Source organism: Fulmarus glacialis, unplaced genomic scaffold, assembly GCF_000690835.1.
Source record: "Fulmarus glacialis isolate BGI_N327 unplaced genomic scaffold, ASM69083v1 scaffold9049, whole genome shotgun sequence".
Classification (NCBI taxonomy): domain Eukaryota; kingdom Metazoa; phylum Chordata; class Aves; order Procellariiformes; family Procellariidae; genus Fulmarus; species Fulmarus glacialis.
In genome coordinates this window covers 1-21391 of record NW_009231352.1, presented here as the reverse complement: position 1 = coordinate 21391, position 21391 = coordinate 1, and the positions used below count along the sequence as shown (strand labels likewise).

The 21391-nt window shown below is 35.4% G+C and overlaps 1 protein-coding gene across 1 annotated transcript in view; it reads right to left on the bottom strand.

The window, feature by feature from the left end:
• The window catches only part of LOC104081696 (cytoplasmic dynein 2 heavy chain 1-like), a gene marked incomplete at both ends in the record, with an annotated part of 28125 nt that extends 7650 nt beyond the window's left edge, over positions 1–20475 (bottom strand). Inside the window, 4 exons of the mRNA XM_009584535.1 lie at positions 938–1063; positions 5494–5654; positions 11509–11581; positions 20410–20475. Coding sequence (XP_009582830.1) covers positions 938–1063; positions 5494–5654; positions 11509–11581; positions 20410–20475 — 426 coding nt within the window. The remainder of the gene's footprint in view (positions 1–937; positions 1064–5493; positions 5655–11508; positions 11582–20409) is intronic.
• Between the last annotated feature and the right edge of the window lie 916 nt (positions 20476–21391).

Here is a 21391-nt window from a genome sequence, read left to right as displayed (position 1 = left end):
TTAAGTGCAGCAGGAAGTTTAACACCTTCAGTACTATGTTCTTGTGGAAAGAATAAAAAAGTTCTGATACATATCCATATTTAAATACTTACAAGATATGAAATTTTATAATTAATAAGAGGCTTACAAACACTTCCTTACTGTTACTATCATATTCAGACTAGATGACACGTATCAGTGTTATCTTGCTTTGCCTTTCCCTTTCCCTTTTTTCAAAAAGGATTATATGAACATAAAAAAGGCACATGCATGCCACCTGGTCATTGCTAGACAGACAGAAGAGAGACTTCAAGCTCATGTGCATGGAGAACACTTTACAGACAATCATTAGAAACTGGAAAATTAAGTTTGTAGTAACTGTTGATGGGAATTCCCTACCTTTCTTTTTTTGAGTTAGTTTGTTTTGTGGATTTCACAGTGACATACATGTAAAGTCACTTTGATCTAGTTAGCAAGTTAGTGATTTTACATGCCATAAGTAAGAGTGTGTTTCTATAAAACATTAGACATTTTAATTTCAAATTAGCAAAAACCTCTTGGTGACTCAGACACAAGCTACACTTAACATAAAAGAACTAATAAAAAATGTCCTAGAATGAAAAAAAAAAAAAAAAAGAATACATTTAAGCATACATAGATTTAGAGTTCAGCAAACATGGCAGTATCCTATAAAGTACCAGAAGTCCAAACAGGATCATTTGTTCACTCATTGTGGCAGAAATACTCTACATTGTATGAAAATTAAAGTGCTCACACAAAGGAAGGAGCTGCTTAGATCTGAAGCATTTCACCTTATTCATGATTGAGAAAACTGCAAAGGTTTATTTTTAAATTGTTGTAATTTTAAACATTACCATGGAAATGCCTGAAGTGCCTCAGAAATGTTGCATACTAATTTTGTCTAGTTTCCAATACGTTCTTCTCTAGTTACCCTCACCTTTTCCAATACAGGAAGCCAAGATGTAACAAGATGCAGGTTCTTTAAACACAGCCATTCTCCATTGCGTGCACATTCTTTTAAAGTTTGAATAGCCAGGTCAGCTTGGCCTTGGCCCATTGCAATCTGAAATGAAAGACACAGTTGTATCAGGAATTTATCATACCTCATTTAACAGCTAAATACAAAATTTTCTTTCCAAGTTAGACTGCATATGTAAAAAAGGTGTGCTAAAGATAATCAGAATTCTTTCTAACGTGACAGACTACTAAAACAGGTAAAAGATTAATGAAAACATAGTTTTTTCTTTGCAACCTAAACACCATTACCTAGTCTTTTTATGGAAAAAAACATTTGGTGACAGTGATGGTATTCCCTGGGAACTCAGAAAGCAATTTAAGTATCATTGACTGAACTGTATTACTGCAGAACTGCTGATACAATAAAAACAAGAGATAAATGAGAATGAATTTTCTTTTGACTGTAAGTTAGGAGTACTTCCTTTGAAGAGAAACACTCAATTTCATATTGAGATGACTGAAAAACTAAGGCTACTCTCTTTCTAACTGGGAAATATGAATAGCTTAACAGTCTTTTCTTCATTTTTTTATAGTACCATATTGCTGCTAAAATAAATTTAGATCTTCAAATGATAATACAAAGATCCAAAACTGAATTTTCAGATAAATTAGTGAAAACTGAAAATAAAGAAAGGACTTGTTCTGTGGCACAATTACTGCAACAATTGATGTTAGACTATCTGTAGAGTACATTCACCTTAGTTCTCCCTTAGAATCTAATTGGAAGCTATACATAACAAAAAACCCTGAACCAAACAGGTTGAAAAGAAAGTGGTCTTAGCCAATCTGAGAAGTCATGTCTTGGTATTACTGCTATAACAAAATAGAACTAAATAAAACTGAGTATAATATCTTGAAATAAATTAAAAGAGAACTGAAAGTCACCAGACAATATGGTAGTACACCACACAAATTTAGTGGTCTGTTCTTTATTCCATATGAGAAATGATTCAACAGAGAAGAAAAATCTGATCTTCTGCATTCTGTTGAAATTGCATGAGAAAGTGCAGGAAAAAATAACAACAACAAAATATTCTCATTAGTAGGACAACTTTCAGGTGACTTAGCTTTGAGTACCACTCCTTAATCAAATACCATACCATGTTACAATTTAAAAGTCGAACATGTAAAGGATATTTAGAGATTAACACAAAAAGCCATGTGGCAGAGTAAGAAATATGCATTCTGAAACATTCACAGCTAGATCAGCTGGCAGTAGGATCTAAATCTTTACAATTTGATGGGAAAAATACATTACATCAGTGCACACTCCAGGAGAGGAACAATTTCAAGGACTATTTAAAAGCAACATGAAACCTGACATTTTCCATTTCTATGCTAAACAGTGATCAGCTAGATAACAACTCCCTTCCCCTGAATATTTCAAATGACAGAAGGAAATAATGTTTTACAGAAAGGTATAAAGCGTATTGGTACTGTGTATTAGGAATATTAGGAAACCACTTGGATCATAGAATAATTTAAGTTGGAATGGAACCTCGAAGGTCTCTTGTCCAACCTCCTGCTCAAAGTAGGGCCAGCTACGAAAGACCAGACCAGGAGCTGAGGGCTTTGTCCAGTGGATTCTTGGGAACCTCCAAGGATGGAGACTGCACCAGGAAATCTGTTTGACTGTTCTCATAGTGAAAAAGGTTCTCCTTACATCCAGTCGTAACCTATCTTGTTACCATTTATGCCCATTGCTTCCTTCCACCATGCCTGACTGCAAAGAGTCTGGATCCATTTTCTCAGTGACCTTCTTGTAGGTATTGAAAGGCTGTTATTAGGTCATCACAAAGACTTTTCTGCTGGCAGGGCACAGTGTTGGCTCATGTCCAGCTTTTCATCTACAAAAACCCTCCAGTGCTTTTCAGCAGAGGTCCTCCCCAGCCAGTCAATCCATTGCCTGTAACATTGCAAGGGTTTCTTCCTTCCCAGGGGCAGGACTTCGCATTTCTTGAGTTCTGTAAGGTTCCTGTCAGCCAAGGAAAGTCCAGGAGAGTTGTGAGCCCATTGCTCAGTAGGGCAAGGCACATAGTGACACGGCACATGGAAAAGGTTGAGGTACTCAGTGCCCTTTTAGTCTGAGGTTTCACTGCTGAGGCTTGTTTTCAGGCCTCCCAGGTCTCTCAAACCTTCAAGCAGGAGTGAAGCAATACCCACAGTAGAGACAGAGAGATTTAGGAATCACTCAACACACTTAGAAATAAAAAAGTTCACAGGAAGAGATGGGTTGCATCCAAGAGTCCTGGGGGGCCAGCTAACGTCACTCCTTGCTCTCATCTTCAAAATGTTAGATTGATCTGGGGTGTTTGCTGATGAAAAATATCACATTCATCTTGAAGAATGGCAAGAAGGAGAAAAATCTAGGTAATTACAGGCTGGTCAGCCTCCACTCAGTCCCTGAGAAGGTTATGCAGCAAGTCCTCTTAGAAGCCATTTCTAAACACATGAAGAACACAAAGGTCATAAGGAGCAGCCAATATAGATTTACCAACGGCAACTTATGCCTGACTGACTTCATTGCTTTCTATGATGAGGTGACTGCCACTGTGGACAAGGAGATGTCAGTAAATGTTGTATACCTTGACTTTAGTAAGGCTTATCCCCCTTATCACCAAATTGGAGAAACATGGGCTGGAGAAAAATAACATAGGCAGAAAAATGGGTGGACTGTTGGGCTCACAGGATGGTCAGTGGTGCAGAGTCCAGCTGGCAGCCAGTAACTAGTGGTATCCCTCAGAGATCAGTACTAGGACAAATACTGTTTAATGTCTCATCAGTGACCTGGGTTATGTGACTGTGTGCACTCTCAGCGAGCTAATGGATAACACCAAAGGAGTTGGGGGGGAGGGTGAGCAACGAATACACTGGAATACCAACCCCGAGTAGCAGGGTTGCTACTCAGATGGACCTGAACAGGCTGGAGAAACAGGTTTGCAGTTCATGAAGTTCAGTAAGGCAAATGCAAAATCCTACACCTGGGATGGAATTACCCCCTAGGCTAGGGTCTGCCTAGGAAGCAGCTTTGGAGAAAAGGAGGCCCTAGTGGACAAGTTGAATATGAGTCAACAATGGGCCCTTGCAATAAAGGCCAATCCCATAATGAGCTGTCATTAGTAAAAGCAGTCAGCAAGTCCAGGGGAGTGATCCTTCCCCTCTTTTTGGAAATTGTGAGACCACATCTTGAGTACTGTGTCCAGTTTTGGGCTCCCCAGTACAAGACAGACATGGTCATACTGAAGTGACTCCAGAGCAGACCACCACCATGGTCAGGGCACACTGAGCAGGGTTTGTTTAGCCAAGCAACCAGGACACCTTCTTGCTCTCTACAACTACCTGATTGAAGAATGCAGAGAAGATAGAGCCAGACTCTCAGAGGCACATGTGATAGGACACGAGTCAATGCACACAAGTTGGAACATAGGAAATACTGATTCAATATTAGGAAAAACATTCTCCTTTGAGAGTCATCAAATACCGGAACAAGTTGTCCAGAGATACTGTGGGATGTCCATCCTTGGAGGGGGAACCTCCCCTCTCTGAGCAGGGGGTTGAAGTAAATGATCTCCAGAAGTCCCTGCCAATCTAGGTTATTCTATGAATTTAACAGATATAGTAATTTTTTTCTTAAAAAAAGAAGAGTTGTTTTCAACACCTCTGCATAGATCCAATTTTGAAACAGACACAGAAAATATAAAGTGATTTCTTAACAGTATAATTCCTGATTAAAGTCTACTCAGGGGGAATTATCTTCACCCAGTTCAGTTTTGTGTTGAATGAGAAACAGGGAAGAAGTTGTATACCATGACAAAAAAACAACTGTTATATTGGCTGGGCAATTGGCTGGGTGTTGTATGCCTATTCCTGAAATCTGAGGGCTTTACCACATGGCTGATCTTAAAGACTTTTTTAAAAGACTTGAAATATAAGCGCCCTGTTCAGGAAGTCCCATCAAAAATTAATCGGTTAACATTTACTTGTAAAATTTCTCAAATTATTTTACAGAATTTCACAAAATACCTAAGTATTCACAAACACTGAACATCTGATTTATGTTTTCTGCTGAAGAAAGAAATTTGCAAGTTCTATAAGCACAGGAAAATTATGAAGCCTAGTTTTCAGTAGGTTTTCTTCATATTTCAATTATTTCACTCTAAAAAAGATTATGTTTTAGCATGTGTAACAATTCTCAGTCTCTTTTGTCCTCTTCCATCTATCTTCTCATTTTTCCCTTCTCCAAGTTGGAAGAATGCCTCTCGTGTGGATTCTGCTTCTGTGAGGATCAATGTGTCTCTCTTCTCCACCACATTTTGCCAATGGAATCGGAAGTTAGTGGTGAGATAGGTGGGAACAACAAACACCAAACTATGCTTTTACATAGTAACTTCCTTAAAAACTGAGGTAAAACAGATATTACTACTGTAAAATTTTACACATTGTGGTTTTTAATCATTATGTTTATCTAAGACTGACCTGATGGTAGCACTCAGTATTTCTTTCAACACTGGCAAGTTCTTGCAACTCTTGAGAAGGATCAGCACCAGGAGAAATAATTATCAAGATGGGCTCAATTTCCAGAGTTTCTTTATACAGACGTTTCAAATTCAGAGGCGATGGAGATAATTCTTTTATTCCTATAATTAGAATTATTATGGAAATAAAGTGACTACACAGGATGGAGTGCTTCATTAACCACTTTAGAGGTCACCTGGCTTTCAAAATTCTGTTCAATGCAAACCATAAAACTGGTCCTACAATGAGAACAAAATCCTTACAATATGCAGGTAGAAGGCACCCTATACTGATCAGAAAAAGACACAAACACCAAAACGGTGCCTGGACTTCCAGCTTGACAAATATGAATGGCAGTCTTTATGGCAGTCTTTATTTAGAATGTAGTCTTTGAGAAAACATATCAAAAAAGAAGAGCTGGAATATAAGAATATGAGAAGCTACGCTATTTGCTAAAACTAATTGCAGTGTGTATGTCCACATGCAGAACTTTTCTCCCGTATTGTCCCGAGAGCCTTAATTATTAGACTTTGACTTTACACAGTTCTTCGTACTACAGTTACTTTAGTCTATTGTTTGCTTTAATATAGAACTTAAATGTTTAGAACGTTGACCTAGTATAGGCAAGGCATTTATACACAAGCCCAAAGCTATGTGTATAAGTGTATCATAAACTTAAACAGTGTTAACCACATATTTGCAATGCAAAATGCATAACTGGTCCTTAAATAGTAGAAGTGGTATGTGCAATGGGAAATCACAACATAAAGCAAGACAAAAGAGCCCAAATCAGTGACATCTATGCCACACCCACTAAAAGATGGAATACACATTTCCTTGAGGGCACAGTCTGCTTTCAGACTTGAGTTATTATCTCCACATAGAATACTATATAATTTAAATATAACAGGTTAGGTTGGTAAAGGTTAATATGAGGTCTGGGTTCTCTTCATGTATCTGTACAGAAACTCTAACAGATGCAGCTAAACAGATAAAATCACTATCAATCAAAATGCTTTAGAAAAATTGAATTAAACAAGACTAATATTGGAAAATAGTTTCATTTTACATTCATTAGGTGTGTAGAGGTAATGTAAGCAGAGATAAATATATAAACTGAGGCCATAAGGCAATTGATACGGGCAGCTCCCTTGATGAGTTCTGCTGCTCACTGCCGATAAGCCCTAAACCCTAGAAGATCCATAAAATAACACTGAAATTAAAGTAGGGCTGTTCAGTGCTGGACTGAAGCATGCTCAGTGAGTAAGGGACACTTAACTGCCAGAATCTCAAAAATGTCTGACAAACATCTGCAAGTTGTTTCTCAATGAATCCTGTATTGGCCAAATTTGGATGCATATTCAGAAGGCCTGAAAAAAGTTTACACTTTGAATGAAAGCTGCCCAGCATACTAGCTTTCAAGTCATTCCTCCAAACTGAGCTTATAGTAACATTTTTCACAAATACAAGGTACTCCAGATTTAACATTCCCTTCACTAACATCATAAATGAAAATAGCTATACTATTGGTGGGGAGGAAAGAAAGAAGGAAAATAGACAAATTAGCTAAGAAAAAAAAAGTAACTTGATATATATATATATCTAGAGATTGGTTTGGTTTTTTTCAACTACAGTCTTTATTCAAGCTACTTGAGTCACTCTAAGCAATAAAAGAAAAATACCAGGAAGTAGAACATGATAGCATTCTCTAGGGTAGGAATGCTTATTTTAGTTAGTTTTTGTGAAAAAGTGCTTACAACGCTGAAAATGAAAGATGGTATTATGCCTATAATTAGAAAATCCAACATCAAATATTCCTTTTTGTGGATGAGGACAAGGAAGAGGTACTTGTGATGCGTTCTGGTATTTGGCCTATAAACCACTGTCTTGCACCTTAAGCAAGTTTCACCTCATCAAATCCCTCTCTATTGAGTTGTATTCACTGTAACTATATTTCACTGTTGAACTATCAAAATATAAATGTTTCCTTATTAATTTAATATAAATATTAAAACTTTACATAATTACATAATTTTAGATCAAAATCTGATTAAAAGTAAGGTATTGGAAAGGTAAATTTTAAGTTTTATTAACTTTTATTTCAGTGAAGAAAATAATTTTGAAAATCTTCACTACTGTTTCCAATCCTATGAAGGATACAGGACTAAAAATATCTGTTGAAGTCAACGGGCAGCAAGGATACAAAAACCAAACAGAGATCTTTCTGACCACTAATTAACACTGCGGAATGGGCATCATGCAATGCTGCAGATACACGTTATTACATGGAAAAGCAGAACAGATATACAAAGTCATAGAAGTAAAATCCACTGGGTCTTTTAAGTACCGTGTTATTACTTCCAGTTCAGAAACCTTGGAGACATACAATACTGGTCACTGCAGAAGGTTTCACTATAGGCTTGTGATGTTCTTATACTCTTGCCTTGACATTTATTATTTGTCATTGATAAAGACAGTAACACGCTAGACAGACCTCTCTTCTTCACTTGTTCAACCATTCTTAAGTTCCTGTTCCTAAGACTGCTTTGCTGCTACAAACAGGTGCGTGGAATATACTACAATCAAGATAAACCAGAGACTGTTGGCTGTATTATTATTTTTAGCAGTGCAAGCAGAAGGCACGCATATTCCTGAGAAGCTTAATTGATTAGGAGTTTTGATATCCTACATAACTCTATGTGAACTGGGGACTACTGCTTGGCCTTGCATTAACTGAGGAATAGAATAAAAAGCTATGACTGGGCAATAGATGAATGTGTGTACACCTGCAACTTACGTTATGTAATAATGTATTTATGATAATGATGCTAATTTAAAAGAGGTGCAATTGTAAATGAGTAACTGCCTAACCAAATATATTGTAGCACTCTTGAGATGCATCATTTAGAAAATTAATACATTTTAAGTTTTCTTCCATAAAACAGTTTGGTTTTTTAGAAATCTGGACACAATGTTTAGAAAAAGCATAGCTATGCTGAAGGTGCTTTTTGTTTTAAGGAAGCTCAACAGAAGTGAAATATAGAAAAACTACAATACAGCCCTGTCTATTCCTGGCCATTAGAATTAAAGCTACAGCCAGGATTACATTTAGAGAACTGTAAAAAAGGACTTCAGTGTTTTCAGGGTAAATCAATAAGCACTCATATTCCAGATAATAACTATGCAGTCAGACTGGGAATTCCTGACATATTTTTCTGCCTCCATGTTCTGTTCTGACAGAATTTCTTAAATCTTACTATACAAACTGACATCCTGACATGGGAAGAAAAAGCATATGTGAGAGCAAATAACTTTTCAGAAAATGTCTAAAGTGTGTGTGGGGGTGGAAATCAAAGAGGAAAAAAGAAAGACCTGACATATAAATACAAAGTTTAGCACAGCATGCAAACTTCACATTTTGTATAAACTGATGAAGCTTCCATAAAATCAATGAACAACTTTTCACAAAACCTCTGTACTAAAGTCAATGCAATTAAACCAATCTACAGCAGCTGGAACTTGAATTCAAAGTGCTTGTTAAAATTCCTTCTGTTGGTGATCTGTACACAGAGAAACAATGTACAAAAATATTAGTAAATGTATTATTACTATTTACAATTCCAATACAGAAAGCAGGAGAGGTTGTTTTTTTTTTTATTTTGGCAAGTAATTTTATTTTGGCCTAGATGCAATGTGACCATGAGAGCTCTGGTCTACTTTATAGAAAATGGGTCTGTGGGAATAAAATACAGACTTGTTTAGCCTGCACTGATTTTCTTTCTTTGTATCTCTACTGCTTTTTTGAAGGATATGAAAACGCAGGTAAATTAAAATCAAGCCTCTTTAAATGCTATTTCTGATGTAGCCAGACTCAAAAAACTAAGTTAAAGCAGATATGAAAAAAAACCAACTCAATGAGCGCTATGGAATGATTTGGAGTATACTGTCAATATTATTTTTGTTAACATGGTGCATTTCAGTATAGCATGTAAAATAAAGAAATAAGCATACTTTGGGTGCCCACAAAATACATTTTTAGAAAATTCTTATGAACTTCATCTTTGAAAGAAAATATTTTAATCCCCCTTCATTCATAAATTTAAAAGTATATGTAAAAGATGAAAAAGGAAAAAAAAAACATATCTGGATAAAACAGAAATGGGAGGCTTTCTGGTAGGCTATTACAGCTCTTTTGGAACTCATTTTTCTCACAGGAAAACAGCCTAAGGAGATTTGAAACTTAACGGTTCCCTTTTGAACTAAGTCAAACAGTTTATTTAAGAAGTTTCAGGGCAAAGACCCTGAAAAAGACATGACAGAAAAAAACATGAAAAAAAATATTCATACAAGCTTGACCCCTTTCATTAGTTGGAAAGTGTTAGTCATGATTTATGACATGATCTCAAAATAAAGTCTCACTGATATGCATGAAAAATCTGTGGATGAAACCGTGCCTACAAATGGAGTCTGGTATTTGGCCTTCCTCAGTGAGACTGTAGTTTCATTCAACAAAAACCATTCCCTTGTGGAACGCCTCCAGGGAACTGGTATCAAGATAGACCTAACCAATTTATGTAATACATTAAGATTTGGAAGACAGTAAGTGGGTGAATAAACTTATTCTGAATTCAGGTCTCTGCTGGGCTCTGAGATGCACGTACTGCAGATCGCACTTTGATTCCACAGGCAGGGACGTTGTCCGTGTGGGACCTGTACACTCAGCATGATGAAAGAACCCCCTCTATCTACTAATGTTTGACAGAGTAGGCTAACCTTACTCCTGAAAATACTGGCCTTGGTGGCAGACATGGAACGAATTTTGACCAACAAATAATGCCCACAGACAAAGCATAAAGAGGGAGTAAGATACACTCTCACACAAATGCCATTAAAAATGCAAGAATCAGAGACCTAACTCATACCTAATCTTATTCTAATAAGAAATTACACATATTTCAAGAACTTAAAATTACCACAGTCATTGTTTTTCATATGTAACTCATCTATTGGTTTACCATGCAAAATTGCCCATCTCAAGATCATTCAAACTGCAGATCTTTACAAGTACTGAAAATGTAAGTCCAGCCATATTACCTTGGCAGTCTATGAGTCAATTTTCCAGGTTCATTTCTACCACATTAACAACAGCCTTTGCCACTTACATTTAAGGTCTTTACAATCTAGATCCTTTCCCTTCTGTTAATCCCACTTCTGTCCTGACACTGTACCACATTAAAACCAACAAATTCTGCTTTGTCCTTACATAACGCAGAGGGTGACTTTTAAAACTACAATGTCCACCCCAATTAGACACTCATAATTCATCTTCCATATGCGTATTGTCATTAACTGCTAAAAACTGAAGGAAGGCTTTGGTGTGCTGTATTGCGATATTAAAATTATTTGGAATGTAAGTCCCAAACCTCAAAGAGGAAACAGACAGACTAGAACAAATAGACAATCATAGTATTGAATCACTCTAAATCAGTGTATTTCTAAACAGACAGTAAAAATTGTATTACAGTCCAAAAGACTGACAAAAATGACTAATAATATAAAACAATCTTTTGAGATCCAATTTACAAAATCTCAAACATAATGGTTTTTACATGGTAAATGACATTAAATGAAATAATCTTTCTGGAAAATTTGTGTCTTAAGGAAAATGCTGCAGTGTAAAACTTACAGAAAACCAGCTATCCTCCTTTCTTAATTACTCCAGTGTTCAAGAATTCATTAAAAGAATCTGACAGATTTTTATTATATTTTAAATCACTATGCAAACCAAACCATTTTAAAAGCACTTTTTAACAATACTTTACAGGAAAAAAAAAAATCAGCAAAACCATTAATAGCATATTTTCAAATCCTAAAACTTAGGGATTCCATAAGAACTATAAAACAAAAGAGAAACATAGAACAAAAAAAAATTATTTAATTGCTGTGTGGAAACACCCTGGCAAAAAATTAACTTACCTAGGGTTTTACATGCAAAAAGAGCCATGGCACTCTGTAGCCTATCTGGTCTGACAGCCTGGATCACAAGTACCTTAAAATAAAATATATTCAGGTGAGATGAGTTTATAAAAGTATATTGTGACAATTTAAAAAGCAAGACTCTTTAGAAAAACTTATATTCTCTGAATATATAGAGCTATCTGATCATTCCTTTCCAAGGTAATCTAATGTAATTGTTCTTTTGTGAGTAGCTTGTCCTATTAATAGAATCAGAAGATAGATCTACATCTAACGTCTATTTGTAAGCTGGAACTTTTTCTACAATGTTTTAGAAAAAAAGGTAGCTATGTGGGCAGCTGGAATGACAAAAAGCAAACTTAGCTTTATACTGGTAATCTAAATTCTATACGTGTATTTAGGCAGTAACTTCCTAACTGAAATGTTTCTGAATTCAGTGCAGTAATACAGTAAAATAATCAGTTTTGAAAGAATTTCCTTTGTTTAAGCACACCTTTGGAGTTTTACATCTAACTTTTTTTTCTGAGACATACTGACTTTCAGACATCCTAGTTATGCAGATGCTTTTACTGTTCTTCAAAAGACTACAGAACACAAACAGCTAATCAATTCAGATACAAATTTAAACAGCAGTTTCCCTACCTCGTTTTTCAGTTAACTTCCTGCAAACGTTGACTGCAGGCAACTGCAGGCAACTAATGCAACTTCAGTAAAAATTATTTGTTAAAATCACCACCCTTCTCCTACCCCCTTACTTGCAGACCTGTAAGCCACAATTCTGAACCTACTATCACATTCCAGTTTCCAAGTCTGGAATATCTGTTGTTAGTTTTGGAGGAAAAATTTAACTTCATTAAGTTTTTAAGAAAGTACTACTTTTTAAGCCTGAGATTACACTGAGTGTTACTGCACTATTTTTAAGTTTAACATTCTGTTTGAAAGAAACTAACTTATGAGTGGCATATGAATCTAACCGGATAGTTTCAGTACATTTCATCAATAGAAACATTCTTAATACTTTCTGTGCAAGGAACTGAATATGTAATATGCTGATCATTCCAGATTTATTTTCCTATAAATGCAGAATTTTTATGACAACACATTGCGCACATAAGAATTGCTCTTCTGCATTTCATCAAACCAAACATGACTCAGACAAATTCCTTTGCAAATTGGTTTGTTCCTAAATTCCATGCATGCTATTTTAGAAATTCTCCTCCTCCAGAAAAACTCAAAATAGAGAGCCCCTAAGAGCCAACCAGCATGGAAGTACATTGTCTTATATCTCATCCCTTCTTTGGATGGGCCTCCATTTTATATGAAGTGACTTCAAATGAAAAATCACAGCATCATTTGAAATTAAGTAACGACACCCTTTCTTCCATAAACACAAGAAGGATCACATTTTTCTCTTCCAGAGGAGAAGGATCCTTGGGTAGAGGAAGGAACCTGTGCCTCCAACATTCTTGGTGAGTTCTTTAACCACCAAGCTTTCAGAAAGAGTAGTATTTCATGACTACTATTCTAAGAAGCAGTGGCTGCTACTGCGTTTTGCGGTTTTCAGTCAGATGTGTGAGTTTGCACATTTAATGATGAACTAAATTAATGGTGCTCAACAAGCTGACAAATTCTGCAGTAACAAAGCAACCATGAAATAATTTTAATACCTGTTCATAAAATTAATTCTGTGAATATTAATAAAGAGCTTGTTACCTTGCAGTTGCAGCCAATACACCAACATAGAAAAGACTCAGATAAGAGAGAACTAAATATGTATTATAGAAAGAAAAATAAATCCTTAGACTAAATAAACTAGTTAAGCTGTAAGACAATGTAGATACTGTCACTGCTTATAATTCAACCAGTCCTGAAGCCTAAATTTCCGAGATGTAAAAACTTACTTTCAATGCTGAACTCATAATTATTTTTAAATAATTTAATATAGAAAGATTACCTGCTGAAATAAGGAAATTCTTTTTACAATAATAGATGGAAAGTCTTGTTCACACACAGAGCTCTGAGAAAAAGTGTGCCACAAACCTTCATCTTGAAAGAAAAGTGTCTGATAGAGACTTGGGAGAGAAATCTACAAAACAAATCATGCATATTTAACAATAAAGAAGAATAACCATTTGGACATTGTATATATTAATTAATTTACAAATACCACTATGACCCTAAACCTGTAAATACTTGTGCATATCACATAATTCAATTTTATCCTCAGAGTTAAAGAACAAAAGGGTATGTTTTCAAATCAACCATTTGTTTACCTATTCCCTGGAAATGTTAAGTCTGTTATTTGATCGATATTTTTGCTTTTAAACTGCTAGGTGCTTTGTTTTTAAACTTTGGGCTCTACCCAATTGGGCTCTACTCCTTTCCTTTAATCTTGACCAGGTTCTTTTTCTACCAGTACATGCTACTGATTCACCCAGTTACTTTCTGTTTGTTAGTTTGTTTGTTTGTTTAAACCCCTAACAACCATGCTTGCCACACCATTATTGCAATTGTTCCTGATCCCTGGTGAAGAGAAATGAAAAATAACGAACTCTGTATTTAGCAGCAAAAGTCCTTGCCAAAGACTGGTCAAGGTTTTCCTTCTTGCTGCTGAGCTACATGCAGGAGGAGAAGAGCCCAAGACAGAATTTCAAGGACTAGTATTTTCATTTAGTTCCCTTCAGGATCAGAGGACTTCAACATTGATTGTTATGGGATTAATCAAAGCAAGAAAGTGTTTTTTGTTTTAGTTTGAAATTACTTGATCTGAGCAATAACAAACTCTGAAATCCCTTTAAAGGTGTGCATGGAAATATGGTAAGTAGAAAATAGTTTCCCAATTAACAGTGTATGGTTTTTAATACAATATGAAGTGGTTTGTGAAAGTTATTACATAACAGAAACCTGCAACTTAAATATTCTTTGCAATTTTTCTTCTGTATATTTTTCTGTCTATAGAAATTGTAGTACCTGGGTAGGCTTACAACATTTTCTTATCTAAGTAAGATGATGGGTTCATTCACATGCATTGAAATTCATTGTTAAATGGTGTGAAGATGTACATTAAAAGGCTCAGAAAAATGAGATGAAATTTAAAAAGCATAGAGGTTTTTTTTCAAATGGGTATATATTAAGCCATGGTTTCTGGAAGATATAATAAACAGTTTAAAATAACAAAATATTTCCATCTGACAAATACTCAAATATGAGTATTCAAGTCCAAATTACTATTTGCTGAAACCAAAGGCTTTTTAAGCTAAATTCAACCCACCACGTGATGTATACCTTCAAAGATGCTACTGCCCAGGCTCGGTCCTGTTCTATCCAAGAGGGAATGTGGTCACGAACACTTCTTTGTGAATCCTTATTGAAGCAAGTTACATGTTATATACAAAAGTTTTGTGAAACACTATATTCAGTAATAATATTGTGAAACCCATGTTTTTAATAAAGATAGCATTCATAACAGGAATCTTTCTGTGGTCTTTTGCTAAGTTCATAAATGACATAACAAAAACAAATCTACCAGTAATTTGCGACATACTATTCACATTAACGTTTGCTTAACTACTTGAGACTGAAAATATTTTATCATTTAGAGTATCTGTATGACACCCTCAAGTCTAAGTAGTTTTCTTTTCCATTAAAAACAAGTGACCCAAATGATTGGCTATCTGCATATGCACTCTGAACAACTGACTTCAAAAAATAACTCCATCGCCTGTATTCACAGTCATAAAGAGGATAGTTCTTTACACAAAGAGTAATTCTGGTGTAATTCACTAGCAAAACATCACTTCTGGACATCTCTGCACTGGTAAAGTTTGGCCACAGCTCTATATTTCTGCTCCTTTAGATGTTGGGCATGGAGGAAATTCTAAGGATGAACAACATAGCTTAAGCTCCAGTGGAATCTCTGTATTCACCATATTAGTTTTTATTAAAAAATCTTACAGTACCCATTAACCAGTCTGACAGTCTCTGTATGGAAATGCACCTCTCAACGATTGAGCAACTTTAAGAGTAATCTTAAACATTCAGCAGAAAAAAGCAAAGCTTTCTTGCGAAAGCATAGCTCAGCCACGAGTTAGGAAGTCTGAGAAAGAACAAAAGTAGGAAACTCGGAAGCAATTCTAGGAGTAAATTTGAGATGGATCTGCAATATATATGTCAGTTAGAATTGGGGTTCAATTATGTACGTCCACAATCTCTCCAAAATCTATGAGTTGTTTCTTAGGTGGGGTAGAAGTAGGACTAGTGTTAAATTCCATTATAAAATCAGATATCACATAGCTTGAAAATGACCTACTGCAAGAAAATACTTGACATTCACCAAGTTCACTGACATCTAATTGAATTACAAAGACTCCATAGAGATGAAGAGGGACTTTTATGTTCACACTGAAATGCAAAACCTGTAGAGTCGTCTAAGGGCTAGAGAAACTGAGAATTTAAGGACCTTTTTAGCAATCAGCTGCCTAAATAAGAAAATCTGAGTTTTAAAAATTGTGTTTTAAGTGACTTGCCACTTCTGCCAGCATGCAGGTGAACACAGTTGGTGTCATGGATATTCTAAAAACAAGGTACTCACACTGGTCATTGTCTTCTACCACTGGATGTATGAGATACCCTGACAGATATCTAAACAAGGCTAAAGGTTAAAAATAATTGGGAATGATGAAAACTGCAGCTAAGCCTGATGGAAGTGAGCTAGCCTGACCCTGAATGAAAGAGTAGATTAGCAACAGAAGAGGCTGAGCTCATGATTCCTGACTGGGCTCATGTTTCCTAAAAAACACCTTTCAAAACTTTTGTCAAAATATTTGGTTCAAAGAAGGGCTATAATAGATAAGACTATGGAAAGCTTAACTTTTTTCTCTACCGTTTGCTACTGGAAGGTTGTTTTGAAAGTATACAGATTCAATAGAATTGAGGGACAGACACATAGTAAACTACAGTATGATTGGTCAGACATGGAACAGAAGCTTTTAAAGCTAGCTCTGTCACCTAGGAAAGTATATAAATACAACTCCAGATGCAGAACTCTGAGGCTGAGGAAAAAAGCATGTCAAATTAGCAAAGTGTGTGGACAATCCCACCAATCCATACAGAAAGTACCACTCATATATGATAGTGGGAGAAAGAGGGATTCAGAAACACTGATTTTAGTTACAGAAGTGGGCTTAAAACCTTCTCAAATATACCATTGAAAAAAAGAAACTGCAATCCTGGTAACAGAAAAAGAAGGAAAAAAAAAAAAGCAACAAATGCAAAAAGTTATGCAAATTAGAAAATGAGTGCCATGTTCAAAAAGTTTAATAATATTTTTATTTCTATGTGAGAATTTATCTGTTCCTTTCATGTATGAATACAATTAATCAAACACTATAGTAAGAATACAACCTTAACTTTTCAGGATTTAAGTAAATGTTCCTTATTTCAAAATGCACAAATAAATGTAGCTTACTGATTTTCTTATGGTATCTCCAATGATCACACCTGTAAAAGTCTCCCATTCCTAGGGGGAATAAATAAACAACTCAGGTAAGTCACAAGATATCTTTAAGAATAAAGACTAATGTGTAGTAGCATGTAGGCAAAACAAGAAGATAAACAAAGCCTAGATTCTGAAAGAGGTATAAGACATTTTTAAAACTCCAGGTAATACTACCAGTATGTAATTCCCTTTGCAGAATCCAAGCTAAGTGATTGCAGTGCTTTACAAGCCCTATCCTTTCTCAGCACCCACAGCTGCCACCCAGATCACCTAACTACAGACTAGAACAAGTAACATACTTCGCTGGCAAAGACACACATACTGCCTGATAGGGTATCAACAGCTTACATAGAACAGAATCCATATTTCAATATTGTTTCATGGTGTAGTATCCAAAAGATGCAGTTATAAGAACAAGAGGAATACTTAGTATAATAGATTGGTATTATGAATAATTCGGTTGCATTAAGAAAGGGGAAATGTAAGTTGAATTTATGTTATGATTAAATCTTTTAGACTTGGTATTTGTATCCAGGAAGACAGCTTTTAATCATTTTAAGAGAAATTACATTATTTAAAAACATACTAGAAATGACATAATCCTATATTTGGAGGTGGTAAGAAATATACCAAAAAACCTTCAGAGTATTGAAATTTTACATAATCAGTATCTATAATTCTATGATAAAGATTTTTTTTTTTTAATTGTTAAAGACAATAGTAACATTCCAAATGAAAAAGTCAATCAACTAGTACTACTCTGATACAGACCACAGCATAGCTTTTTGCATCCATCAATCTAGTTGAATCTTGAAACAACTCTCTCTTTCAATTACAAACTGATGATCCTCTCCCAATTACAAAGAAAATGCTCATGTGCAGAAAAATACATGAAGGCTTCCTAGTCTTAAAAGCAGAAATCATATAATATTTTTATGAAGAAAAGCAGAAGTATAATATGTAGAGACTTGTAAAACTACCTCTGAAAAATCTATACATATTGATTCAGAAAGAGAATGTCTCTACTAAGAGCCAAGGCATTCTATAATATAATGGTGAAGTTGTACTACAAAATTTCTCATCACTATGCAAAAAATTCGTAAGTGCAGAAGGTTGAACTCTTTTGGGATACGAACTTAGAATACTAAATTCTCTAGCAGCAATAAGTGACTTCTAGCCTTATCACATTAAAAGCTTTAAAAGAAGTAACTTTAAAAGAATAACCACTTCAGCTTCATTTTCCTCGATAAATATTTTGCACAAGCACTCTTTTCTTAACAATTTAATTAAAATAACTTCTACCTTTCAGAGGAGTAAGAGAATTATTGATATTATTTGCCTGTTTTAATCCTTGAGTACTCAGATACTGCAGGGATGTGCATTATATGTAACCTCGATTATGCTGGTTAAGAGCTCTGATAGCTGATGGAAATGCACGCTAAACAATAGCAACCAACACATAAAGCAGTACTTACAAATACTTAAGAAGCCTAGGTAGCCAGGCTTTAATTTCGTCAGAAAACTATTTGCAAGTTACTGCCTTCATGACTATATTCAAGGACTAGAAAGATAAAGCAAGGTATTTTCAGAAGCTGAAAAGAAATAATAAAGGGAAGTTCTACTAATGAAGGGTAGCCAAGGTATGCCTTTACCAACAAGATTAATTTGAGTTATTTTTATCAGGCAGCTTCATTGCTGAAAGACTATGGGATTTCACTTGGTCAATCCGTATGTCTGCAATAAAACTACATTGCATTCATAACATCAAAAAGCGTCAACCAACCTTTGTTAAACCTTGTACCTTAAACCCACATCCTTCATATAATCAAGTTCCATTCCTTCCTTCAAATGTATTATCTGATTTTTACCTTTTACGCTATAATGGACTCTCCTCTAGTGAATTGACATCTACTACCATTTCATACTCCTTCTGGTCTCCAGCTTCTAGTACAGAAAGCCATAGCTTTGTCTCTCCATTCCATGTAGGTATTTTAGATAACTAAATGTGTCTTGACTCACGCTTATCAACCATGTTTAAGCAATTTTATTGAGTCAATTGTGCATATTGTTCTACTGCAGGCAGACTTTATAGGATTAATTTCACTACACTATCGACAACTACAACTTTGCCATCTACATCTCAGCCAGCTAGTCTAGTCTGCTTGTAAGGGCAATGGAGAGAAGGAAACCATTTTAGTGGTAACTCATCTGACCTGTTTTACAAAATTAATTTATGATGAAACTAATTGCTTCTTTGACAGGTCTGTTTTTTTCCTGTTTCCTACAAAGACAGTCTAGGATAACTGGCTCAGATGAATTTTAACAGGTGTTTAAATTTTAGTTACCAATTCAATCACCACTCAAAGTACCATTTTACTGGAAACATGTAAATTCTTTATGAACCTCCCTGTTGGGCAAAAGCGTTATCTAACACCCAAAGAGAAGAACATGTTATTACCGAGATGTGTGCTGCCTTATGGAAGTAAGGGTTAGCAGTACATAAGCTCTGCTGCAATTTTGTTGGGAATAGGGCAGCCTCTAAACAATAGGTAAATTCCCCATAAACTAGGCATTTTCAAATGGGCCTCTTTCAGACCACTGTCAAAAATGTCACGTGAGATCTCTCATTTTTTTGTGAATATGCTAATAATGCAGCACTTGCCTGAAAAATATAAACCATTTCAGGATGAGTCCACCATTCCTCTCAAAGATAGGCTACTATGTGCAAAGAATCCAATACTTATTTGGCCAGAGAACAACACACAAGAAGGACACTCGCTGTACAGTGAAGACACTGTTGCAAATGAGGACATTAACGATCACTGCTCCACAGATTTCTTAGACACTGAAGAATCAATGGTTGAAATGCACAAAAGATAACTTCATTACTTCACCTTCCAGAAAGATTCTTTAGCTGTCTTCAACTGCAGGTTGCAGAATCAGACTTTTACTTAATTTCTCTCTTGGTCTTGTACTCTTTTTCTGCATTTCAATACCAAGGCATGATGCACAAGCAACCCTTGGTCACAGTAAAACAGATATGTATCCATCACTTTACTTATAAAGGAATGTCTTATTTAACTGGAAGGATGAATAGATGTCTAGCCACACGGTGGTGGGAAACACTGATACAGCGCCTGCAAAAAATGGCAAGAACCCTCCATAAACATCTTTTTTAGACCCCTACTTAAAAGGCCACCGTTTACCTACCTTTCTCATGGTAATCTTCACTTTGAACCTAATAAATATAATGTTGATATCCAAAAGTAACTACAGAAAAATAGTAGCATATAAACCTAAAATCCCGAGTCCTACACTTACTGACAAATACTTTTTATCTACTCATTTACTCTTCATGTTAAGCTTAAGTAAATCACTTGGGGATATTCTCCTTTAGCACTTACATTCTCTTGAAAAAGTTCAGGGTGCATTCCTCGTACAAAATGTAGAGCAAACATTAGCTGATCAGCCTGAAATAAAAGCAGTAAAAACGTATTTATATGTTCATCAAAAGCCACCTTTATGCTTCTTTTATAAGTAACAACATTTCATTAATAAAACACCTCTAATTCCATAGCAGTGACTTAATGACACATATCCTCATTCAAACTTGCTACATACCTCTGCAACTTAGAGACAAACACTAACTCAAACCCTGTATCTAAGTACATCTAAACTCAAGGGAAGAAGAAAAATCAGGTACTTGTAATAAAGCAAACATACTAAACAGAATCCATTATTTTTTAAACTGTGCATAGGTAATGCTTGAAATCTTCTTATAGCAAAATTTTGAAACAGAATTTTGATTAAAAAAAAGAAAACAAGCAACTGTAACCTTCTGACTTTTTTCCTAGATCTGTTGCATCACTTGAATTTCAACCAGTCTCTGAGCACTGAAGCAATAAACCATAAATAAGGATTTACTGGAGCCATAGAATAAACCATGCAAACATTCAAGACAATATTTTTTAAAAGAATATTGGCTTGTTAAAACTGGGATTCCTATGTCCATACACAGAAACATTCATTAATGTGTTTTACCAAAGCTGTGCTGGAAAGGACAGATTACTATGTAATGAAGTCAACGTGAAAAACTGGAAGTTGGTACTCTGAAAAATCAGAAGCACTCAGAAACCTAGACTGAGGCCTCCAATTTTCAAAGTCTGGCTGTAATCTGGAAGATGTATTTTACCAGACAGTAGAAGATACACACATATTTTCCTTCATTAGAATTTTAAGTAAGCATAAGGAAGCTCGTACCTCTTCCTTTCAAGAAGGTGAAACTACTAAAAAGCATAAAGCACAGGTGAAAGGGAAGAACAGAAGAACAAACAATAATGCTGTCATGGTTTAACCTGGGGTATTCCGAAATCTTTGCCTTCTGGC